The 26,494-nt window shown below is 43.6% G+C and overlaps 1 protein-coding gene across 3 annotated transcripts in view; it reads left to right on the plus strand.

Annotated features, from left to right (window-relative positions):
- LOC119163632 (ATP-dependent RNA helicase DHX30) overlaps positions 1-25,031 on the plus strand; it is a 68,746-nt gene extending 43,715 nt beyond the window's left edge. For 2 of the 3 annotated variants that reach the window (XM_037415673.2, XM_075873362.1), the window contains 5 exons: positions 6,115-6,265; positions 8,298-8,529; positions 15,011-15,203; positions 19,277-19,547; positions 23,341-23,551. In XM_037415673.2, coding sequence (XP_037271570.2) covers positions 6,115-6,265; positions 8,298-8,529; positions 15,011-15,203; positions 19,277-19,547; positions 23,341-23,351 — 858 coding nt within the window. In that variant the 3' untranslated portion in view covers positions 23,352-23,551. Of the gene's footprint in view, positions 1-6,114; positions 6,266-8,297; positions 8,530-15,010; positions 15,204-19,276; positions 19,548-23,340 lie in introns of all 3 variants that reach the window. The other variant, XM_075873361.1, reaches the window with a different exon arrangement.
- The last annotated feature ends 1,463 nt before the right edge of the window (positions 25,032-26,494 follow it).

The following is a 26,494-nucleotide window of genomic DNA, read 5'->3' on the forward strand; positions in this document are numbered from 1 at the left end:
CGAGTAAATACGGTAGTTGCGTTGTACGGCTGGCGTCAGCAGGTTTTAGCATCCGCAAACTTGTAACGTCCCCTCGTTGGGCTCCGTGGTGGGTGGCCGCCAACGCTTCTGAAGAAAATGAAACACTCATGCATAGAGCTTTTCCTCCGTTAAATGATCGTACCGCCTTAAAGCGCATACGCACCGCAGAACTGAGTTTTTTCAACCGTTCAAAGGAAAACTTCTCTCATTTAACGTCATATATAGTGAGAAAAGTGGCAGGCAAGCCAGAACCGTATCCCCCTTTGTAGTGGCCAGCTGTCTGACAGAAACTCTTGGGGCCGGGTACAAAGTTACTAAAATGGTCAGCGGAGACCTCCTCCTCGAAATTTGAGAAAAAGAACAGTTTGAGAAGCTACACTATCTTTCAACTTTTGGCGACACTCCAATTACTGTAACACCACACAGATCTATGAACACAAGCCGTGGAGTGGCATCTGATGCCGATTTGCTTGGCTTGACCGAAGAGGAACTTCTGGAGGGGTGGAAGAGTCAGAATGTGACCAATGTACAAAGGATCATCATCAGAAGAGACAACAAGGTAACACCAACAAAACACCTAATACTCACTTTCGCTTCCAGTAATCTGCCAGAAAGTATTTAAATAGGGTACACGAAGACCTCTCTCAGACCGTACATATCGAACCCTCGTCGTTGCTTCCAATGCCAGAGGTATGGCCATGGTTCTAAAACCTGTCGTGGTCGCCAGACTTGTGCACAATGTGGAGTCTTAGGCCACGTGTTTGAGAACTGCAAACAACCGCCACACTGTGTAAACTGTGAAGGAAACCATGCCGCATATTCACGCTCCTGCACATACTGGAAAAAAGAAAAAGAGATAATTACAGTGAAGGTGAAGGAGAACATTAAGGAAGCACGGCGAAGAGTCTCACTTTTCTATGAACCTACATATGCTGATGTGGCGCGTCAGGGGCACCGCCGCACCGGCCCTCGCCACTCCTTCGGCCCACGCATACCGAGCCGGCGGTTGTGGCACCTGCCCCCAAGGCGGCTGTAGTCCAGACTACACCGCCTACTCCCGAACAGAAACCGGAGACTCCAGAGTCCTCAGGTCTCAAGGCCTCACCTCACCACGCGAGGCCCAAAATTTGAACTAACAGCTCGCACGTGCAGGCATCCAGTGCCTCCGAGGAAGCAATGGATACGTCGGTACTCTTGGTGCGGAAAGAGCGGCGTGGCTCCTTGGAGCGCACCAAGAAAACAAAAAAGCAGATAACAGGGCCTGGTGACGGTCCTGTTATGTGAACTCAAACTCCCTGTCTAAACAGCTACTCGCTTTTCATACACAAAGTACTATTTTACATTCACCATGAACACTCAAATTATAAAATGGAACGTCAGGGGCCTTCTCAGAAACCTTGACAACGTCCAAGAGCTTCTACACGAACACTCACCAAAAGTGCTGTGTGTACGAGAAATTCAAAACACACCAACTTTCTTCGTAAATACATTATTTTGCGAAGGGACCGTGATGATGACATGACATCATCCGGAGGTGTTGCCATTATAGTGAATCAAGGGATTGCATGCACACACTTACAACTCCAAACATCCCTTGAGGCAGTGGCTCTTCGAGCGGTTCTTTTTGATAAACTGATCACAATCTGCACTATTTACATTCTTCCTAGCTACCAGCTGCAAAAACGTGATTTACACTCTTTAATTGATGAATTTCTTTAATTGACAAATTTCCAGAGCCTTATGTTCTCCTTGGAGACTTTAATGCGCATAGCAGGCTATTGAGTGACTCTCGTTGCGACGCGCGAGGTCGAGTGATTGAACAGTTCCTTCTCTCGTCGAGCGCGTGTCTCCTAAATCGAAAAAAACCAATCTATTATAATCTCGCTAATAATACCTATTCCTCCATAGACCTAAGCATAGTATCTTCATCTCTTGTGCCTCTACTCCAGTGAAAAGTCGTCAGTAATCTGTACGGAAGTGACCACTTCCCCGTATTTTTGAGCACAACTACAGCAACTGAGTGTCCACCACGTGTTCCCAAATGGCTCATAAACAGAGCCGACCGGGAACAGTTTTATACCATCGCTCGTCTGGGTTGGAGCGACATATGTACTTTGAGCAGCGATGTTGCTGTCAACTACTTCACAGCGTTTTTGATTGATGCTGCAACAAAATGCATCCCACAAACAAATGGACACCCTGGAAAACGGCGTGTGCCATGGTGGAACTCTGAATGCCGAAACGTGCACAAACAGCAAAACAGAGCATGGAGGTTGCTTCGGAACTCACCGACAGCCGAAAGTCTTGACACCTTCAAGAAAATAAAGTCTCAAGGCAGGAGAACGCGTCGGCAGGCCAGAAGAGAAAGCTGGCAGAAGTTTTTGTCAGAGATCAATTCATACACACAGGAGGCTAAAGTCTGGAACATGGTTGGTAGGATAGCAGGAAAACAAGTACACACACTTCCACTCGTAAACACTCAGGGTGATACCTTGGAAGATCAGGCAAACTTCCTCGGTGCACACTTCGAACGGTTGTCCAGCTCGTCACACTATACTGACACTTTCCAAAAATACAGAACAAGAATAGAAAAGCAGAAACTCGTACACAAATGCACTAGATACGAGGCATATAAGGCATATAACCAAGCTTTCAGTTTAGCTGAGCTCCAAACATCTCTAAACTCCTGCAGTACTTCTGCTCCAGGTTCTGACCGTGTGGTGTATGAAATGTTAAAAAACCTACCAATCGAAATACAAAAAACCTTACTTTGTTTGTACAATGCTATCTGGTTTTCTGGCGCTATCCCTACCTCCTGGAAAGAGGCTATTATTATTTCCATTTTGAAAGAGGGCAAGGACCCTTCTTCAGCTTTGAGTTATTGCACTTACAAGCCTCTTGTGCAAAGTCTTCGAAAAAATGATAAACTGCCGACTTGTACATTTCCTTGAAACAAACAATTTGCTCGACCCATTTCAGTGCGGGTTTCGAGAGAGTAGATCCACCACAGACCACCTTGTTCGTATCGAGGCACAGATCAGAGACGCTTTCGTCCATAAACAATATTTTCTCTCTGTGTTCTTCGATATCGAAAAAGGCTTACGATACAACATGGTGCTTTGGAATACTAAGAGACCTGTCTCACCTTGGCGTGCGCGAAAGAATGTTTCACATAATCGAAAGTTACCTGTCAAACCGGACATTCCATGTCCGAGTGGGCAGCGTTCTTTCCCAAACATTTGTCCAGGAAACAGGCATGGTGGTGTACTTAGCTGCACACTTTTTCTCATCAAAATGAATTCCTTGCGCTTGTCCATCCCTCGCAATATGTTTTATTGTACATATGTCGATGACGTCCAGCTTGGCTTTAGATCTTGCAATCTAGCAATGTGTGAGTGGCAGGTTCAGTTACAAGGTCTCCAAATGGGCACAGAAAAACGGATTCCGACTGAACCCACAAAAAAGCACGTGTGTCTTGTTCTCCCGAAAGAGAGGCATGCACTGAGAACCCGACATTGAACTGAACAGTCAACATCTGTCTGTTAATGCGGAACATAAATTCTTAGGCTTAATCTTGGACAACAAGTTGACCTTCGTAACGCACCTCAAGTATTTAAAAAAAAATTTTTTAAAAGCCATGAATGTTTTAAAAGTGTTGTCACGTACTACGTGGGGTAGTGACAGGCAATGTCTCACGAACTTGTATAGAAGCCTCATTAGCACCCGCCTAGATTATGGGGCCGTTGTTTATCAGTCTGTGACTCAAAGTGCTTTGAAGGTGCTGGACCCCGTGCACCACTTGGGCATCCGCCTTTTTTATGGGTGCTTTTCGCACCAGCCCCATAGAAAGCCTTTACGTTGAGTCAAAGGAGTGGTCGCTTCATCTGCAGAAAACTTGCATGTCCTTTGTATATTTCCTTAAGGTGAAAGCAGACAAGAAGCACCCCTCATACTATTAATGCTATTAATACTATTAATAATTTGTCGAGCTCCATTCTGTTTCAAAACAGGCCTTCGATGAGGCAGCCCTTCTCAGTTCGCCTGAAGGGTCTAGCTGAGGAAACTGGAGTGTCACTTGAACTCGCCACCATGGCAGTGGCAGACTATAGACTGCGATGTGTCTTTCCTAGAAGTTACAAAACATGCACCTATCTATTGCCCATATTCGAACATACTTCCTGGAACTTCAACTCAAACACACGTCCTGAGTTCTTTACAGATGCCTCCAAGTCTAACTCCTCTGTGTCCTACGCTGCTGTCGGCTCATCCATTTCAGATGCTGGCCCTCAACATCCAGGCACAAGTATCTTCACAGCGGAAGCTTAGGCGATACTTGTGGCGGCTAAACACATCAAACAATTACAAATACAAATAGCTGTAATTTATACGGACTCCCTTAGTGTGGTAACAGCTCTGCAAACCCTTAAAGAAGAAAAAACCCTGTTCTCGTCTCACTTTACTCCATTTTATGCACTCTCTACACACTCAAACATGTTGTAGTGTGCTGGGTGCCAGGGCACCGTGAGATCCAAGGCAACGTGATGGCGGATCAGCTTGCTGCATCCGTTCACAAAAGCACTGCCACTACACCCATATCAATCCCAGCCCTTGATCTGAAGCCGTCTCTCAAAGGAATTCTCAGGGACTACTGGCAGAGAAAGTGGGATAGACACACACAAAACAAACTACACATTATTAAGCCACACCTTTGCCATTGGCTGCCAGTATCAAAATCACGTCATACAGAGGTAATACTAACGAGGCTCAGGATAGGACACACATACACGACACACACATATCTTTTGTCCGGTGGCGATCCACCATTGTGTGACAGATGCCGTGAAGCCCTAACAGTTCTTCACATTTTAATCCAGCGCAAACAGTTAGAAACTCTAAAAAAACAACACTTTCCATTTTCCTTACCGACAACATATACCTTTACACCCTGCAATGTTCGTTGGTAGGGGACCACTTTTTAGTCGTAAATCATTGTTAGCGTTTTAAAAGAAATTCGTAGTTTTCATATCATATACCCGGGCATTCCGTAGCACGACCTCTCTAGAGAGGTTTTCGCTACGGTGGCTACACTCAACAAAGCACTTGCCTCACGGCCCTTGGACACAAGGGCATGAACGAGTGAGGCACTTGTGCTCATGCCATACATGTCCACCATCGTTTTTCTATTATCACCAACTTTTGTCAACTATTCACACCACACACACCTTTCACGGCATGGTCATGATTTTATTACTTGTATGTTTTTACCCGCCTTACCACGAGGAATTTTATGGCCCTTATACAGCCGCTTATCACTGTCTCGCTTATCATTGTCCATATCTTTAGTAAGATGAACTGGCGCTCTTTGGCCATGAAATGGCCCTTGCGCCACAAAACATCAAACATCATCATCATCATCACGCTATCTCAGAACACCGTAACTCTTGCAGAACTAGCGTGACTGCCAGCAGTGTGAACACGAGGAATGCAAGATGCCGCCCCGCGGACCTGCACACAAAAAGAGAATCACCGTAGTGAGGCACTACATAAGGGGTCCTCTGCCTCATGACCGCAAAGCACACGAAAAGGCTAGGCAATGAGCGAGAGCAGGAGAGAGAGCTAGAGTAGAGAGGGTGGTGAATGGCTAGATCGGGTGCATCTGGCTGGCATTGAAAAAAAAATAGAGGAGGCGCTGATTGTTCTAATGCCATTTTTACACCACAGATCTTGTATGTTACAGACAACAGAAACTGATACTTATCATGAGCACTGCATGTACAGTACACTTTTATTGTTCAACGCTTATCAGGAGTTCCATTTACTAAGAGATGAACAAGGGTGCGGTATGAGAGTACAAAACCAACCATATGAGAGACACTAGTTTCATTTAAGCAGCAGTTCTGTTTAAAGGACCTTCGCTTGCTTGAGCATTTGCTGTATTGAAAACATGTGGCTACTTTTGTCATGTCATTTTCTTTCCTTCTTTCTTGTTTGAAACTCTCTACGTGTTTGGTATCGTCGGGTCTGAAGTGCTAGCTTAGGCAGACAAGTGTCGTTCCCGAGCATGTTGGCATTATTATTCTGGCGTTTTTTCAGATCAAGCGCTGCTACGATGCCGAAGCAGCGAGTGACCACATTGCCTTATGGCAAATTTTCTCGCACTGGAGAGATTTCGTACCTGGAGCAGAACGGCAGTCGTTCTGTCAGCGCAACGAACTGAGCTTTAACGGCCTGGACATCGGCGAAGGTAGGATTATCAGCAGTGTGCTATAGTTTTCTGAACAGTACTGATGGTTTATCCCATCAACTACCGTAATGGTTTGGGCAGGTAAAGAATTTCTAAAATTTGCAATGTTTTTAAAATGTTTCCATGCAACTTTGTCTTTGAGAGCCCTATTCTCCTGTAAAGTGTAGACCCTTAGCTGCTGAAAATAGACGGCCAGATAAAAAAGCTTTCTTCTCTGGTCCTCTATTTTCGTGTTTACTATGCACTGTATTAGGCACTTCGGAAATAAAACTTTGATTGATTGATTGGTTGGTTGGTTGGTTGACTGATTGAAAGCATATATGCATGGCACCATGAAAGAACAGTGGACACCTAATGTGTATCAGTGTAGCATTTCAAATCAGGCTTGTGCAAATAGTGAAGTTTAGGTCTGAAGTGAATAGTAATCTTGGTTGAATAATTTCGAATCGTATTTGAACAGTATACACGACATACAAAGAAAAATTGGCATATTTATCATGACCTAACTTTCCTGCACAATATTGTTTTATATTGAAGTAAGGCCTCTATGCAAATGCCCTTTTTTTCGTTCTAAGGAAGTCGAAACATTGATTGATATGTGGGGTTTAACGTCCCAAAGCCACCATATTATTATGAGAGATGCCGTAGTGGAGGGCTCCGGAAATTTCGACCACCTGGCGTTTTTTTAACGTGCACCCAAATCTGAGCACACTGGCCTACAACATTTCCGCCTCCATCGGAAATGCAGCCGCCGTAGCCGCGATTCGAACCTGCGACCTGCGGGTCAGCAGCCGAGTACCTTAGCCACTAGACCACCGCGGCGGGGTGTAGTCAAAACAACTCTGAGTAGTAGCAGGATTTGACTTTTGGTAGGATGCAAGTCAAAGCCTGTAGAATGCGTAACATTTTAAAATTTATCATGCTTAGAGCATATAAGAAGTCATAACAAGCTTTTAAGCTCAATGAAATGATGAATTGATTTGAGGGCAATATGTTCATTTAAAGGGGCCCTGAAACACTTTTTCAAGTAGCCATAGAGGGATTCGTTATAGAAGCCTATTGCCTTAGGAATTCACCGCCGCGAAAATTTTCTGAATCCTAGTACAAGCGGAGTTGCGAAGATTTGTCACACACTGCAATTGCATTTTCTTCTCGTTCTGACAAAGGTGCTGGAAGCCTAGCAGGGAAGAATGGTATGGCGAAAGAAAATAAATCGCACGCACCTCATGACCTTGAGCACCTCTTTTTCTTTTTTTTCGAATATGCCTCTCGCGGCAGCCCCAGTGACGACCGAGCATGCTATGTTCAAATCAGCCAATGGCTGATGCAGCGGCTGTGACGAGTGATTTTTGAGCTTGTCAAACCAGCGAAGCAGGATGTCGGCATCTTTGTATCTTACTGCGTGTATTGGTCTTTGAGAACGATTCAGTTTGCATTCGCAACTGCTGCTGTATTTAGTCACATTTTTTGCCAAGTCATAGACATGGTCGCATCCCTAATGTTTAATCTCTTGGCCACTGTAGATTTTTTTGTGCTGTTCTCAATGTCTTATTGTTTTTTTTTTTTTTCATTCCAAGTGAAACGGCTGGCCATTTCACGGCACATAGCCGAGTGAGTCAGCAGAGTCCAGTAACAGATCATTCAGCGCAAACACGAAAAGAATGCAGGTGGATCCACAAAATGTATGCAGACAATGGGGCAGAGCAGCGTGCATTGGAATGTCAATTGTCGCCTTTTATTTTGTTCTGATCAACAGCCTTTTATTTTGTTCTTGTTAACCTTTTGTTCTGTCGTTTGTTTTGGTTTGTACAGTGCATTTTGGTTAAGTACAGTGCGTAATATTTGCAATAGATGCCTGTTGTGACTACTATACGAAATATTGGTCATGATCAGCAAATCACGGCATCCCTCTAATCGTATTATAACTGTCTAATGATATATTGGCGTAATTTGGTACGTGTGATTCACATATCAAAGTATACTGAATCACCCTTGCGAGTTTGACATATACCATTGTCAAATGTGCATGCAGGCATGGTTGACGATCTTGTGAACACCTTGAAAGGAGTGATGGCCTATACCGATGCCTTGTCTCAGGCACCTGCCCAGAAGCACTGGGGCCTCAACCTCAACAGTCGCCGCGACGACAGGCAGCTGGTCTTGGCAGCGCTCACAGCCGGCCTGTACCCGAATGTGCTTCGAATATTGCAGGGCAAGATAAAGAATAACCAGATCATGCGTGAAGGTGTCGAGTTTGCCTGCCTGTAAGTGCTACAGAGGGCAGTTGTTGGTTAGCCTTCTTCTTTTCGTTCCGATTGAGGTGCGATCAGTACTTCATTTGTGTGCTCCTATGGAGGTGCGTTCAGTACTTAACTTCAGTTGTGCTTGCCTAGTGAGGTGCGATCGGTACTTAACTTTAGGTGCCATGTGCATAACAGTGGCGGGAAACATGCGCAAACTGGAAATTACTGCGCCATTCTGCTTCAAAAGGTTTTTTTTTTTTTATTTGCACCGTTACTGCGCCACAAGGTGGTTTAGAAACCGAAAGTAATGTTCACAGCTCGCATCATGAGCTGGTACACTCAAACCTCGATGCAATGAATTCGGATATAAGGAAATATCGTTTATAACAAAGTAAATGAAAAATAGTCTCGCAATAGATTTAGTGGTAGGAATAAACCTTTACAGCAAAGTTCTGGATATAACAAACTTATTTTCATGTAGTATGCAAGTTCGTCATATTGAGGTTCGAGTGTATTACGTGATGGTCCCTGTCTTGTACTTGCACTGCGACAAAAGCATGGAATCAGCCGATCAATTATGCCGATTTCCGTGCACTTGCGGTGATGCCTTTTCTGGTAACCATTGGCAAAGAACAAAAGCGATGTGGCGCCTACGGTAAAGTGCAGTAAAGCAACTTATCGCCGACAAAAAGCCTAAGTGTGTGGCGCAGCCCGGCTTTGAGCCTACTGCATGCTTTTAATACCTGGCAACTAACGGAGAGTGCTGAAGTGCTGATGGCTGCTACCTCAATCGTTGTGTGGGACAGCGTTCAGCGTGCACCGCTTTGCAGAAATGAAAGCAGCTCGCTGTTGTGGAGCTGAGTGTTGTAGATTGTGGGTATTGAGACAGCAAATATAGCACACGCTCTCATGAGACGACAGCCCAAGCGTGCTTCTGTCCACTGCCAGGGCTGCTAGAGCATCCCTTGCAGAAAGCTCACATTCTCACGTTAGTGCAACAGACTTCTTGCCGCATCTGTGGTACGCCAAGTGGGCGAAGTGCTGCACACAACTAGCCAGTAGATGATCGGCTCCCTGCAACTGTGCTGCATCTCAAAAAAGGTTGTGTGAGTTGTCTCGAAGTAGCTGACCGCGATGCATAATAATCGCGGACAGCGGATTATGTCCGTTTCGTCGTTATCTCAGCCGCTGCGCTGGCTGCGTATCCCGGACTCCGCAGTAGTTTCGAAGTTCTCATTTGTGTAGCCATGGCCATCGCGCGCCATAGGGCGGTCGTGCAAAAATGCCAATCATTTCTGAACATTGGAAAAAAAAAAGCTTCAAGGTGGGCACTTCAAGCAGTATTTTCCGGACCACTGTATTTATTCCTTATTTAGGGGTGATGGCGCATATAAAAAAATTGAATATTGCTATTTAGTCGTGGGTGGGCACACAGGGGGGAGGGGGCAGTGCGATAAACTTTCACCCCCCCCCCCCCCGCATGAAGAGGGACCTTGCACATACTTATATGTACTCGGTGGTTAATGCACACTACATTTTGTGTGTGGGATTGCCGCGTTCCCGGCAGGTTGTCTACATGTGTGTAGTATTAAAGAGTTGTTACTGTAACAAGCTCTGTGTGCATGCGCGCACGCGCTCCTAGGAATTTTTCATTGCAGCTAGCTTTCAATATCTGTCCCGCCAAAGTGGTCTAGTGGCTAAGGTACTCGGCTGCTGACCGGCCGCGGGATCGAATCCCGGCTGCAGCGGCTGCATTTCTGATGGAGGCGGAAATGTTGTAGGCCTGTGTGCTCAGATTTGGGTGCACGTTAAAGAACCCCAGGTGGTCCAAATTTGCAAAGCCCGCCACTATGGCGTCTCTCATATTCATATGGTGGTTTTAAGATGTTAAACCTCGCATATCGGCTTTCAATATCTTTCACTACCTTATGTCACCGCTTCTGTACCAATTATACTTTCGTTTATTTTGGCTTATTTTTCGGGCATGCTATTTTTGTCTATAAATGATTATGTAAATTGAGAGAAAATAAGGCAAATTGAAGCTAAATTATCTTCCTCTCTCTCTCTCTCTCTCTGTGTGTGTGTGTGTGTGTGTGTGTGTGTGGTGTGCGTGTGTGTGTGTTTGTCATGGAAAGCCTGTGTCTGCTCCAAAAACATATTTTGCCTGCTCTAATGGCTGCTCCAAAAACGTGGATTCCCGCCACCACTGGCGTAAGCACCTGTGCATAGGGTGTCGGGGAGAGGGGTTTTGAAGCATTTCTAGTGCATTTCAGTAACACTGCGCTTTTTAACAGTGGGGCTTTTTAAGCTTGGAGCAAGTCTTCCAGCCGTATACTAAAAGATCATGAACCAGTGTGCAGTGTCTGTAGTACTAGCGTTCTTCGCTCCCAGAACTCATGGGCCAATTCATTCAGCATGAAATACAATAGCTCTGATGGGTGATGGAGCAAGTATAGAGGTTGAAAGAAAGAAAAATGAAGGGAAGACAGAGGAAGAAATAGACTTGGAGAGAAAGATTGACAGAAACAGACAAAAAAGTAAAAAAAAAAGGGCAGATCTCAAGTGCAGTGGGAATCGATGACATGCGAAGCACGAATGAGATGTTGATGTCACTTTAAAATCAGCACAACGTTACAAGGTGGGAGTAAATGATGCCGTACACGACTTTCGTGTCATGATTATCATGTTTTGGTGTATCATTTACCTTCGTCATCTATTCACGTCACATTTTACCAAATTTAGTATATGTGAAGCTAGCGAAACAGCCGCGAGCACGCTATGAGCGTGGTATGTTGTCATGTTCTCACATGACACGCGTGTCAGGATTATCATGTTTGCACCAGTCATATATTTCCTCATCCATTGACGTCACGTAACATCAAATTTGGTATATGTGGTGCTAGAAAAACGGCCGTGAGCGCATCATGAAGGGCCCAATGTACTCCAATGTAGCGTTGACGTGTGCACACGCTGGGCACAGCGACGCTACGTTAGCAAAACACGAGCTCTGTATAGTCTGACGTAAAGCGCGACCAGCGTCCGTCGGCGCGGCCCGATGGCAACCGTCGCAAAATTCGACATGCTGCATTTCACGCTGATGCGTTACTCGGACAACACTGCGTCTCCCTCTTTTTGTGATGAAGGGACGCCGGACGCGCTGGCACGCGCATGCATCAAAGCAACTCAGCGCGGCGTGCGCCTGCGAGTATATGGCAGGACCGGCGCCTGGTGTGGCAACGCCGGCGTGATGCGACGAAATGAATGCCGGCGAGCACGGGCACTGCATCATGTCAAAATGTATTGGCACCTTGACTGTGGCATGTAGTCATGTTCTCACATGACACGCATCGCATGATTACCATGTTTGCACCAGTCACATACCTTCGTCATCCATTGGCATCACGTAATACCTAATTCGGCATATGTGATGCTAGCGAAACAGCCGCAAGCGCATCATCAGTGTGGCATGTAGTCATGTTGTTACATGACATGCATGTTGTGATTATCATGTTTGAATGTGTCATTAACCTATGTCGTCCGATCGCGTGGCGTAATACCGAGTTTGGTACATGTAGAGCTAGCTAAACTGCTGCGAGCACATCATGAGCGTAGCATGTAACCATGTTGTTACGTGACACGCATTTCATGTTTATCATGTTTGCACCAGTATCATACCTTTGTCATCTATTCACGTCCCGTGATACCAAATTTGGTATAAGCGAAGCTAGCGAAACTGCCGCCAGTGCATCATGAGCGTGGCATGTAGTCATGTTGTTATGTGACACGCATCTCATGATTATCGTGTTTGCACCAGTCACATAGCTTCGTCATCCATTCACGTACTGTAATACCAAATTCGGTATGGGACGCTAGCGAAATGGTCGCGAGCGCATCATGAGCTTGGCATGTAGTCATATTGTTACATGGCACGCATGTCCATGATTTTCATGTTAGGGTCTGTCGCTTGTGTTTGCCATGCAATCATGCCATACCATACCAGTTTTGCAACATGCCATGTGAAGGAAACCACCGCAAGAGCTTCAGGACCATGAAATGTAAATCATGACATTCATGACATACATGTCATGATCTTCATGTTACGACTAGTAAAATATGTTCCTCATACAGTCATGTTATTCCATACCAAGTTTGCTATCGATACCATTATCGAAACGGCCTGGAGACCAAAAAGTCATAGGCGGATAGATTCGATAGATAGATTGGATAGATAGATTGGATAGATAGATAGATTAGATAGATTAGGTAGATAGATTAGATAGATAGATTAGATAGATAAATTAGATAGATAGATAAATTAGATAGATAGATAAATTAGATAGATAGATTAGATTAGATTAGATAGATAGATAGATAGATAGATAGATAGATAGATAGATAGATAGATAGATAGATAGATAGATAGATAGATAGATAGATAGATAGATAGATAGATAGATAGATAGATAGATAGATAGATAGATAGATAGATAGATAGATAGATAGATAGATAGATAGATAGATAGATAGATAGATAGATAGATAGATAGATAGATAGATAGATAGATAGATAGATAGATAGATAGATAGATAGATAGATAGATAGATAGATAGATAGATAGATAGATAGATAGATAGATAGATAGATAGATAGATAGATAGATAGATAGATAGATAGATAGATAGATAGATAGATAGATAGATAGATAGATAGATAGATAGATAGATAGATAGATAGATAGATAGATAGATAGATAGATAGATAGATAGATAGATAGATAGATAGATAGATAGATAGATAGATAGATAGATAGATAGATAGATAGATAGATAGATAGATAGATAGATAGATAGATAGATAGATAGATAGATAGATAGATAGATAGATAGATAGATAGATAGATAGATAGATAGATAGATAGATAGATAGATAGATAGATAGATAGATAGATAGATAGATAGATAGATAGATAGATAGATAGATAGATAGATAGATAGATAGATAGATAGATAGATAGACGAGGCAGGTAGACGAGACAGATAGATAGATGCGCTCAAAGTCGCCAAAGTTCGCTTAGAAATGCTTCGCATTTAAAATAGAGTAGACAAAGAAATATGAAAAAAGTAAGTAATAAAGAAGACGGAAATATATAAATTAAAGGGAATAATAGAAGAATCAATGGAAGTCGTATTGATTTGTTAAAATTACATTCAGGACATTTTCATTGAGAGATTGTGTTTTCCCCAATTTCCCTTCCCGCTATATTAAAAAGTGTACTGCAAAACTACAGCAGTTGCCGAATGGTAGCGATTCCTCATCAAACACAGAGGGTGGTACTGCATTACATTTTCAGGGCTGCCAGGCACTGTCTGGTGTTTCTATTTGAGAGAAAAGTGCCTCGACTCGCACTCCTTTACGGCACCTCGTTTTCGCTCTCCTCTATTTTTCACTCTCTTTTTTTAAACAAAAAATGCACAGATAATAGAGATGAAGAAAAAAAAACACTCACATAAGAACACGAAGCCACTACTTCCAACAAATTTATTAATGTAATACCATATTAGCATCGCGTAATTGGCCCATATCAATGCAAAGATCTAAGCCACTAAGAGTGGACAGATTTGAAAGAGGCGTTGTCACACCCAGACAATAATTTTTTTTTGTCGGATCTTTGGATGGCATGCTCCCGCACAATTCCTCAATCTTATCAATTTCTTGCCCCTTAATTATCTCCCTTATCAGCCGATTTCTATTTCTGTGAATGGTTCTGTGAGTGCCCAACAATAGACCACATCTTACATCCATACATCCCTTACATCCCTAGAAGACCACCAGCCTCTTTCGCAAGTACTAAAGGGGCCTTGCAACACCTATCGAGCATGGTCAGAAAATTCTGCCGACCGATGGTCGAGGCTCCCAAAAACATGCCTGCCAGTTATTCTAGCGAATTTGCATTAACTTCTCAGTCAAAGAAAAATCGCTTTCTCTTCTCACGACAAATTACGCTACAGGCTCAAAATCACCGAGTTCCAGATCTACTATCGGTCGTTAACTGATTTGACTGCTCTCGGTAGACTACTATCGGCCATTGGCTGTCGCGGGCAGCTGCGACTTGTCCACACGTGTGCGCGCAGTCGTACTGAAAAGTTGAGCATTCAAATAAAAGAGGGAGAAAATACTCAAGGTCCTGAAGCATGTGTAACGTATTTTCTTCCCCCATGCCATTCTTCCCTGTTTTCGTCTGGACGCGCTTTGGTCTGTACGAGAGAAGAGAATGCGATTGTAGCGTGCGACAAATCTTTGTAACTTCGCTCATACTTCATGGATTCTAAAGTTTTTGTGGTGGTGAATTTGAGAGGGAATAAACTCTTTTAGTAAATCCATTCCATGGCTACTTAACAGAAGTGTAGCAGGACCCCTCTTAAACAGCGTCACTGAGAATGATGTTATTGATGTAGGGAATCATGTAGTCTTGGATAAAATGAGTATACTCGGGTCACGCAGGGACCAGAAGTTGGCCGCAATATCTGAAGAGTCGCTGCTCCACAGGGTGCCTCCAGTGTACGAGCACCCGTGGTTGATATACTACAGCGCACTGCAGCCCTCGAAGTACCAGCGGACCACTGTGTACGACTGCAGCATGGTCACATCTCTTCATGTGCTGCTTTTCGCTGGTCTGGGCACTCACAAAAAGGAGGTGGGCAGCTTTAGTTTCTGGCAGCTGCAGTTCTACAGCGATCGCTTTATGCTTCTGAGATGGCTCTTCACTGTGAAGGTCCGTGATGTAGACGTACGATGACGGGAAGCGCTGCGCACAAACACGCCTTACGTCATAGCGTATGAACTGGAACCTTGATATTATAAAGAAAATGGATATAACAAATTATTGGTTATAATAACGTAGATGTAGAATAGTTTTGTCGTTTACAGCGTACCATAAACATCGTATTTACTCGCATAATTCTCGCACTTTTTTTGTCGGAAAACCGATGCGAAATTGGGGGGGTGCGAGAATTACGCGAGGAAAACTTTCCACGAAAACGTAGAGAGCGAAAAAGAAAACAAAGTGGCGGCAAATCGGGATTCTCACACCACCAACTTACAGCAAGCTTTAAGAAGTACTAATTAGAACTTACCTCAATAATAAAAGCAGAGGTTCAACACAAGGCTAGATTGATTTGAGACACAAAAAGTGGAAGCATATAGTTGAGAATTAGAATACCTTACACAAAGCTTGTGGGCATGGCGGGTGTAGCAGTAGCGTTTGTCACTCAACAGGAGCGCTCAAAAGGTAAGCGTAGGATGTCAGTGTTGGGCTGATGGCTATTTAACAGAATCGTCTGCAGTTTACCATCAATCCCAGTTTTAGGCACACGGCAGGCTCAACCTGTCTTGCTGGCTTTCAGCTGCCGTCACCAGTAGCGAACACAAAACTCGTAGGCTCCGAAGGGCCTACCGGCGGCCCTGTTGCTATTGTTTAGTGCATGGTCTATCACTTGCAACTTGAAGCAGCCGTGTAGCTTCAGTGTCGCCCCATAACGTGCCAAGATTACCGACACAACATACAAAACACGCCGCAACGCGCACTGGCCACTTCGGCTTGGCTTAGATTGGATTGAATCTCCGTGCAATAGTACGCTTGATGCTTAAGAGATGGCGCCAGATGGCGTGTGCTATCGTCATCAGTAACTAGAACGAGCAGACGACATTACTGCGGCAGTTTTCGGGGGGTGCGATAATTACTCGAGGGAAAAAAAATCGTATTTTTCTTAGGCGATGTAAGGGGTGCGAGAATTATGCGAGTGCGAGGAATACGTGAGTAAATACGATATATGCTTATAACAAATTTTTGGATATAATGAAGTGTTTTCATGGCAGGTGTAACTGCCATGAAATGAAACCTCATTAAAGCTTTGCTTTAATGAGGTTGGAGGGTATCTTAAAGCAATATGTACGATGTTACAGACCTTGTGCGAATACCATTTTACCGGTGCTCGTTTCTTTGCCCTCGCATAGCCACTGGTTCTTGCTGTCAAGAGCTTGTTTCGAGATATGCCCTGTGTTACATCTGGCTGCACAACCAGTACTTTGTGCCTCGTGATTATAGTGCGACAGAAAGGAAGACTATATTTCAAACACAAATGTGGCTCCATCGCCTAAGCAGCACTTCAATCTGTTCGTCTCTTTGCAATCTGTCCACCCGTACCACATGCCTGTCTTCCTTTTCAGTCGGCTGTCTCTAACTACACATAAAAATAGCAATTGTTAAAGAGGCACCGAAACAAAATTTTTTCACTGATAGCCTGCGGGATTGATTCCCATGAACATGCACATAGTAACATCTACCAAATCTTGACAGCAAAGACTGCTTGAAAAGTGATTTATTTGAGCTTCGGATGAGAATTCTTGCACCTTGCACCACTCCTTGCAATATTGGCATCATCTAAAGCAGAGGTCACAAACGCGCGTCACGTGTGGCCCTCTGACGTCTTGCCAGCAGTCCGCGGCTTTGCGAGGAATAAAATGTTTGACTTTGCTTACTCACATACACTGATTATAACCGTTTTGTTTGGGTAAGCTATAGTGAAGCAACTGGTTCCAAGCATATCTCTCATAAGACGGCCCCATCTGGTGGTCAAGATATGTTAGAAGATAGCAGTTGTAAATATCTCTATTTCTCAATCAACATGCAGGTTTGAGTCATTCCGGACATCAGTATTGATATGTTTCTTGAATTCTGATGTCATAATTCCTTAAAAATGATCCATGTATGAGATATGGAAAACGCATTCTTTCAGCAGGAAGCGGTAGGTGGTATTGTGAAACGCTAGGTAACATCACCAAAATATGGCAGTTGTGTGGGTCTCTGAAGCATAGTTAATGGCGCTCTGTCCTGTGCTTCCTTCCTAATACTGTGTTGGCTGTTTAATATTTCCTTGCACAATGAGCAAGCCTAGCTGTCTTATTGTCTCATGGCATCAACACACTAGCACCCTCTTTCCTTCTACTTAAAAATGTGCACGCAAAGAGAAAGAAAGAGTTGCCAGTTTAGTCTAGTGAGAGGTGTGAGTTCGCGTGTTTCGATGAGTCCGAGTGGATTAAAAAAGGTGCCCTCCGTAGAGCAGGAAGAAGTGTTTCGCAGGAATCGGGAGAGCAGAATGGAACTCCATGTGACAAATTTTGCTTCAGACATTTATCTATTTGAAGGTGTCGGGGGCAGTCGGAAGTTCCCGTGGTATTCAGGGAAGGCAAAAACCGAGGCATCCTGGGCAATTCCACATTCACTTTGTTTGTTCTTTGAGGAGATTGTGTTCTAAAGAATAGATACTTAAGAGAGTTTGTAATTAGGCTTGTGTGAATATTGGAACAAATATTACAGTATTAAAATTCGCTCAGGTTTCGAATTTTCGAAGTATTCGAAATGAACGGAGAGGTGTATTACTAGTTGCATGTAACCCCTTGTAAGGAGGGTTTCACTGCAATGAAGGAGTTATGTGCTGTAAGTACACCTATACAGAAAAAAGAACATGCATTGCCGCAAAGCCTCACTTCAAGGTAAAGTGAACGTACATCCAAACCCCTTTATTAGACACACTGTTATAACAAACAATTGGGTGTAAGAGACGCCAGTCTGCCGACATTGTGACAGGAGTTAACAAGAAAATGCAAGCGTGGTACCCTGCTTGTAAGAGATGCCGATATGTAAGACAAGAATTTCTTCTTTGTGTATGTCTTTTATGAAGGGGTTCACCTGTATTACCCTTGCATTGATTCATCGTTTCTCAAGTTTAAAAGCTTGTTATACCGTCTCATGTGCTCCAAGTTTGGTAAAAAACGTAACAGGTTTTATGGGCCATTGCTTCAATTATACCAAAAGTCGAATCCTGCTACTGTTCACGGTTGTTTCCACACCCTTTGAATCAAAAAGAATGGAATTTGCACAGGCCTTGTTTCAATCTTCAAAAATATTTTGCAGATTACCTGGGTCAAGACAGATATGCCCAGTTTTTTTTTTTTACGATATGGGATATATACTATTCGTATCTAATTCCAAATTATTTGACCAAATCACTATTCGCTTTCTACCTAAAGTTCACTATTCGCACAAGCCTGTTTATGAATACCTATGTGGTACTTAAATTCACTATTTTTACATGCCTACGTGGTGCTTGAAAGTGCGAAAAACACACACAAAAAAGAACGGTTGGTCTGAAGTGGGTGTTTTTGTTCTCCTTGCGTGTATAAGTGCCATCATAGATTCTTACAAACTCATGCATGTGTTCGTTTCTTGTTCTTCTGAACACAGTTCTCTCCACTGGAACAAACCACTTTTGGTGCCCATATGCAGAGTTTCCTAGAATACCTTGCGTGCAGTCACTTACTCTCACTGTTCACTTTTCCCTGCTGTCTCCCATTACCACAAGAACTCGAGGCCATCGAGGAACATCTGGCCTACTTTGCATACATGTGGTCTACTTCGCAGATTTATGCAAAACACTCGCTCTCATTGAAACGCACGACTGCACAAAATGAGAATGATTTGTCTGGAGTGAGCACTTGTCCTGTCGGGCTCTCCCTTGCATTTGTTTGTGTATGCACTTCCAAGTACCAGCATGGGATGTGTTGCGATCGCGGAACAAGCAGCTGCATGCGATAGTCGAGCACTCACACGCGGAGCCTGTCAGCTGCTCCAACTGTGCCGTCGTAGTGCAGCATGAATCTATCTGTCAGCAGAACTTTTCATCCACAAATCGTCCCGTTTGGGCGCAGGGTTACCTCTTCGACTCACACGCCAAGGCACCCAGGGGCTCTGACCAAGGTTGCTTGGTCGTCGACGAACAACCACTGCTCGTGTTCCGTTGCTCCGAGCGAGATGCTGATCTCATCTGGCGGTGGCGGCGGATGATTGACTATGTCATCGACTTGCACATCTCTATGGAGCAATGGGAGGAGAACGGTCCCGAGGAGACGTACCTGCGCTGCGAAATGTGGCCGAGGATTGTGAACGCCACATCTAGTCTTCTGTCGCACAGTTCGTCGAGTCAGTAGCTAAATGAACAAGCATTACTCTTATTTCAGTGTTCTTGCAGGGCTTTTAGCTTTTTCCCCGCCATCGACGAGTTAAGTTGCCATGAGATGCCTTGTCGAAATGACCAATTACAACTACGCTCCTTTACAAGAGACACTGATGTAAGAGACAAATGAATCTCAGAGACACCTACAGTTAAAAGCATATATGGCTCTCTGTTTATAAGATACATGTCGTGTAAAAGAAGAGAATCGCTGCCCAAAGCATGTCTCTTATAAAGGGGTTCAACTGTGAACTGCTCATCAAGAAAAATTGAACATGGAACCAACAAAGGCTACACTCTTTTATTTGTGTTTCTTGACCTTAAGTAGCCACACCTGTCCACATTGCATCGTATGTCCCAGCTTTCATTGTATTGCAGTCTTTTTATTGCATTGCCATTTGACGAGACTATCTCGGAGCTGCATAGGTCGGCGAACTCTCGTGAGTCGACTCACTCAGTCTCGGATCGAGCCGCGAGTCTGAGTTTGAGCGAGTCTGGGTAAGTAATATTTCGGCGAGTTCGAGTCCGAGCGAGTCCAGTTGAAGAAAAGTTTTGTGAGTGCAAGTCTGAGCGAGTTAGGCTCGGATAATTTTGGAGAGTCTGAGCGAGTCCAAAGCACAAGATATGTTTCTTATTCTCTGTGAGTTCCATTTTTTCTTTGCCGACCCGTGGTCATATCTGCTCTTCTTCAGCATTACTATCAGCTCGATATGGATTCACACTTAGGCTTACGTCTACTCACACGTATTTCCAAAGTAGTGTCTTTCATACACCATTTCAACATTTATTGTCAGAGGCGCGAATCACTTGGGCCCTTGACCCCCCTCTTCCTGTCTTATGTTGTCATCTCTTTCATAAAAAGATGTCTTTCCTGGTTTATGACCACTCGTAAAGACATATTCGAAGGTATTCTATTCTAAGGGTGTCAAAAATAGCATTGATTGTGTGAGATAGTGGTGTTTGTAGAGGATTGAAATCATGGTGAAAAACCATAATGCTAGGCTAACGGACTCGTGAGTCGACTCGCTCAGGCTCAGATTGAGCCGAGAGTCTTTGTTAGTCCAATCAAAGAAAATTTTCGCGAGTGTGAGTACGAGTGAGTTCAGCTTGGAAAAATTTTGGTGGGGGCGAGTCCGGGCGATTCTTAAGCGCAAAGCATATTTCATGAATGAGTCTGCTTGCCGACCAACGCATTGCCGACCAATGCGACGCCGTCTCTTTTGCTCATTTAGTAAAATGAGGGAACCCTATTGAATGGAGTAATGGTACCGCTTTATTCACGGACACACAAAGAAAACGCTCTAAGAATTGAGAAAAATGTCTCAATAAATTTGGTGCAATTTTTTAAGAGTGTGCGAATTGTGAAATTTCATCTTGAATCAAAGTCAAATCAAATAGGGTTGAATAATAGTTAAAAATATGTAATATTGAATTTAATATCGAACAGAACATTTTACTGAATATAGAAGAAATCGCAAAATAGTGGGATGCGCTTATGTCCTCAAGTCTTCGCGTGCAGTTACGTAAAAGCGGCAGTATATGCTTGTTCATCGGTCATTATTTTTATAAGTAGTAGTTAGTAGTAGTAGTAGTAGTTAGTAGTAGTAGTAGTAGCTTGCAGGGATACACAGGCATGTTGATAGAAAAGCCACTATCCCAGTCAATAGTAGCACTTCCAACCTCATAACGGCTAGCGAAAGGGAGGGAGTGCAGTAGCTAGTGTTTCTTTTCTCCTATAGTCGCGCAGTACGGCTCATCCGGCAACGGTAATTTTGTGCTTTGTTGTCATAAGTTCGCCGGCCCAAAAATCTCCGGGTGCCAGATCTCGGCATCATTTTAACGGCAAGCCAGAATGATGGCAGGGTCTGAACGATTGGTGCAGTCTGTAAGTGGCGACCGCACGCCGTAACCACACGCAATAAAGCTAACGCATACACAATAAAGATATGCAAATCTGTGCCGCCATTTTGGAAGCGAAATATTGAAGTGCTCGACAGTCTTCTCCCGCTTTTTGTTTTTAATGTGCGGAACTGACATAATCTCCTTCTGAATACACATGCGCTCACATATTCGTGAAGCGTCGTTCGTGAAGCCGACTTGAGAGCACTGTAGTGAAATGCTCATCAGAAAGCGTTAGTACAGTAGACTCTCTGTAAACGGAACCTGAGGGGACTGAGAAAGTGTGTTTCATTTAACAGGAGTTCCATTTACTGAGAGTGAACATGGGTGCCGAATACAAGCTCAAAACCAAGCATTTCACAAGCAGTAGTTTCGTTTAAGCAGTTGTTCCGTTTGACCGTTTTCCATTTACTGAGAGTCTACTGTATTGAGGCTATAGATACTCTTGGACATTAATGTACTAAAGAAAGAAATCTACGATGATGTTTTGTCCAGAAGACGAGTGCCTTGCCTTAATGTAATGCAAATGGAGTTGGACATTACCACTTGCCTTCTTGTGAATGGAGATATGTTCTGTGTTTATGAAATTTTGACTTCTTTGTGATCCTACAACAATGAAACAGCAAAGGCTTTAGCTCATGCACTTTGAATGTAGTGGTAACAACAAGTTTTACTACTTAGTTGAAATCCGGTAGCTCGAAAACGCTGTCACGTCTTACATGTCTGAACACGTCTTTCCTAGCAGCCAAAGGAGCCAAATGGCGGCTAAATTTGGGATGCACCTGGGATTTACCACTCAAAGTCCATTCGTAAAGTAACGAGACTGGGTCTGGTTAACAGAATTTATTGGTCAGATTGGTATTTAAATTTTTCATAAATGTTTTTTTGTGTGCCTATACAACGGTCACAATATGATTTACCACTCTGCAAAGGTTACTTGAAAGTCTGCTGTCGTGACATCTCTGAGACCATAACGGCCTGTTGGATGGCGGGAACACCATTGAAACGGTGGTCTTTCTGGCTTCTTTTGTCAACAGGAAGAGGTCTGCCAGGTCAATGTCAGTGCTGTCCTGATGCGACTCTGATGTGAGCTCGGCAGACTTCTGTGCCCAAACCTTTTTGAGAAGTTGGAAAAGGCTGTGTTCCCACCATCAAACGGGCAGCCGGCTTGTGACCGATGGCACGCCTGCCTTATTCCACCTTTAATCCACACATATCGTAATGATGATCGTCAACGCACGGTTCCGAGACTGTCTTAGTGTTACATATTGAACATCTTCCCACCTGTGGCAAAGAAGCGAAGACAAAGAGATTGCCCGATTCACAAAACACTGCCCATTCCCCCCCACTGGCTTGCCAATACTAGTTCAGATTCACGTCGCTGGCAACGCCTTGCACTATATTTTGTTTGCAAGCCGCAGTTATGTTGATTCATCACGCACTCAACGTCCGGCGCTACTCATCACTTAGTGCACACAGGTTTAATAGTTCAATTCAATTCATCTTTTATTTCATTTTCTTTGCCATACACAAAAAAAAATATGAAGTAGGCCCGAACAAAAAGTGAAACGCCGTTCACTTGACGGGGATTTGGGCCCCCCTTACAAGGCATACAGCAGGACAGTGGACGTGGTACAAAGAAAAACGTAAGGTATGCTCATACGTGCTAACAGATACCGCTTGATTGCGTTGAAATCCGAGTATAGACGCCCAAAGAAATGCTCAAAAAAAGTTTAGAAGAGTTTAATATGTACTGGTCCGATGAATACTAAGCCCAGTCCGATTTCGTAACAAACTCTGCAGGTTCTGTGACGACCTAGCTTACAGGTGTGTTGAAGAATTTGCACTTCTTGTATGTTTCAGGAGGTGTGTGAACAACCGCACAGTATGGACCAGAGGAGCTTGCCGAGCCGCCAAGTTTGTGCCAAGCCAGCAAGTCTCCTAGGCAAACACCATTGTGCCTTTTTTTTTTTTCTTCAAGTAGAGAGGGGAGGGGAGGTGGTCACAGTTTCCATCATTGAAAAGCATCATCGAACTTGTAAAGGAGTTTTAAAGCACCTTTTTGTTTTCCCAACCTGTGCATTCTTTTTTTTTACATTCAGCCGAAAGTTAGAAAGTAGCCTTTAAGAAGGATGTCGGCCACGAGGCACTCTGTGCAATGTACTTTGCTTCTCTTGAAGGTGCCAGAGCTCATTTTGTACTAGCTTTCTCATATGCTTCTTTATAACCTTTTTTATTATTTATTTTCGTGGGCTACACTTTTTATTCCTGCTAGAAGAATCTATCTTGCTGTCATCATTTTGTGAGATCACTTCCAATGAATTTGTTGTACTAGAGCTAATTAGCTCTCTCATATGCTTCATTGTTATAATTTTTTTTTTCGTTTTCATCGGCTGTGCCCAGCACAGTTGTAGTGCTGTTTGTTCTACCACGTTACAATCGCTTTGCAATGGTTCGACATACAATGAAGTTGTATTGCTATTTTGTTGTTAACAGGCATGCATAATTGCTTGAAATTGTTTTGCCATCAGTCGAGTGAAATCTAGTGGGAGTGCTCTTTTTTTTTTCATTAGACAAGCACCATTGTGCCTTTTTTTTCAAGTAGAGAGGGGAGGGGGTCACAGTTTCCATCAGTGAAAAGCGTCATCAAACTTTTTTGTAAAAGAGTTTCAAAGCACCTTTTTGTTTTCCCAACCTGTGCGTTTTTTTTTACATTCAGCCGAAATGTAGAAAGTAGCTTATAAGAAGGATGTCGGCCACGAGGCTATCTGTGCAATGTACTTTGCTTCTCTTGAAGGTGCCAGAGCTCATTTTGTACTAGAGCTAATTAGCTTTCTCATATGCTTCCTTATAACCTTTTTATTATTTATTTTCGTGGGCTACACTTTTTATTCCTGCTAGATGAATCTATCTTGCTGTCATTATTTTGCAAGATCACTTCCAATGAATTTGTTGTACTAGAGCTAATTAGCTCTCCCATACGCTTTATTATTGTAATTTTCTTTTTTCGTTTTCATCGGCTGTGCCCAGCACAGTTGTAGTGCAGTTTGTTCTACCACGTTGCAATTGCTTGACAATTGGTCACACATAAGAAATTGTATTGCTATTTTGTTGTTAACAGGCATGTGTAATTGCTTGAAATTGTTTTGCCATCAGTCGAGTGAAATCTAGTGGGAGTACTCTCTGTTGGTCCAAGACAATTGAGATCTTTTTTGTCAAGAAAAAAGCTCTGCTTGTTGCAAGCCTTTCCTTTTTTCTCCAATACTACCACATTCTGACTGGCTTGTACGGGTGAAGTTTATTTTTTGTACTGACGATGAAATCTTGTTTATTGGTGCCACCAGAGCTTTCCTTTAGTCTTCAGGTGTGAACATCGAAGGTCCCATTCTAGTCTTTGTGCTAACTAGCAAATCTAGCTGCAAAACATTCTAGAATTCATTTGTACAGGCCCTTGTGGAACAAGGCCATCCTATTAAGTTGTGCTTGAGTTGACAAGTTTATATAAATGTTTTGTTATAAGAGATATATAATAAATGTTGTATAAATGTTTGATACATACATTGTTTTTCTTTTGCTTTTATGATTTCTTTACATTGCGCATAGTTTCTTTTCACTCACTGTTTAGCGATTTCCTTTAGTTTGCATACATGTACATATAGGAAATTTTTTACATGGATTTTTAAAAATATTTTTTATATACTGCATGGTTTACATTTTCATTCTGCACATTGTATAATATACCTACACCTATATATAGAATCCTATATAGGTATACACCTATATATAGAATCCTTGTGCATGAATTTAAATAACATTATTTGTCATGAGAACCCCTTCTGCAACTCTTTCAGAGTTCTGGGTCTTAACTATATAAACATAACCCATTGTACTACATTTTTGTTGCAACTAATATACTGATTGATTGAACTGATTGATTATTCGAAAGCATACCTGTGATCAATATTCAAGCCTGACTAGCAGTGGCCTTGTGGCAATGCATCCTCTTGTTAGTGAGCTGCAAAAGAAAAAAAACATTTTTTTTATTGTGCTGCTGGCTGGAATGTGCACGATTCCAGCAAAGTGTTGCTGTAATCGCATCACATCTCATTGTTGCTCACCCCGCAAAAAATTTCCCGCCGGTGCCCCTGGTTTGTAGTACACAGTGTAATTAGTGCTCTCAGTACCACTCAAGGTGAAGAGTTGCGCGCTGTGACAAGGTAGCGCTGCCGTCGCGCCAACTAGAGCAAGCTGAGCTGCGGCGAATGCGCAGCTAGCCGCGACGTCGTGCACAGTGTGGCAAAGGCGTACCGAAGGGACAGACTAAAATCTTCAAATAGCAGCCTTGGAAGTTACTGGATCGCATGTCGGGCGTTTGAGCGTGTCCGGTAAACGCCCATAAGGCAGAATCCTTGTACACGAATTTACCATTATTTGTAATTGGGGACCCCTTCTATTTGTGCAGTTCACACCGGGTAAACCGGCCCCCGCAAATCGTCGGACAGACTAAAATCCTCTGCTAGCTAAATACCGTAACAGTAACCGACGCCTCCTAGACAAACTATGCCTGGAATGTCGCTATCTTTTCAATTGGGAGCCCCCTGCTAGCACGTAATCTCGGAAGCCATGCCTCCTGCCTTGCGTTGCGACCAGCCGCCGCGTGAGACCGTTGGCCTCCATACCGCTCAGTTACGTGACGAGCGAGCGAGCAAAAACAACTTTATTATGGTTCAGTGCAGATGCTGAGGTTGCCACACGTCACCCGGCTACTCCCACGTGGGGACTGGCAGGTCTAGCCTGACGGCCCTGTCGCGGGCACACTGGACGGCCAGGATTCGGTCCTGAAGTTCTGGGCTGTGCAGAAGCACATCCCACTCGGGTTTTTCTATAAGTCGGTCCAAGCGACCCGCACTCCCTGAGCATGTGTGTTAATGTAGTGGTCTGCCCGCAAGCGGCGCAGGCGGCATCGGGGAATAGGTGAGGATAAATTGCATTTAGGTATGCTGACGACGGGTACGAA

Source organism: Rhipicephalus microplus, chromosome 9 (assembly GCF_043290135.1).
Source record: "Rhipicephalus microplus isolate Deutch F79 chromosome 9, USDA_Rmic, whole genome shotgun sequence".
NCBI classification, from domain to species: domain Eukaryota; kingdom Metazoa; phylum Arthropoda; class Arachnida; order Ixodida; family Ixodidae; genus Rhipicephalus; species Rhipicephalus microplus.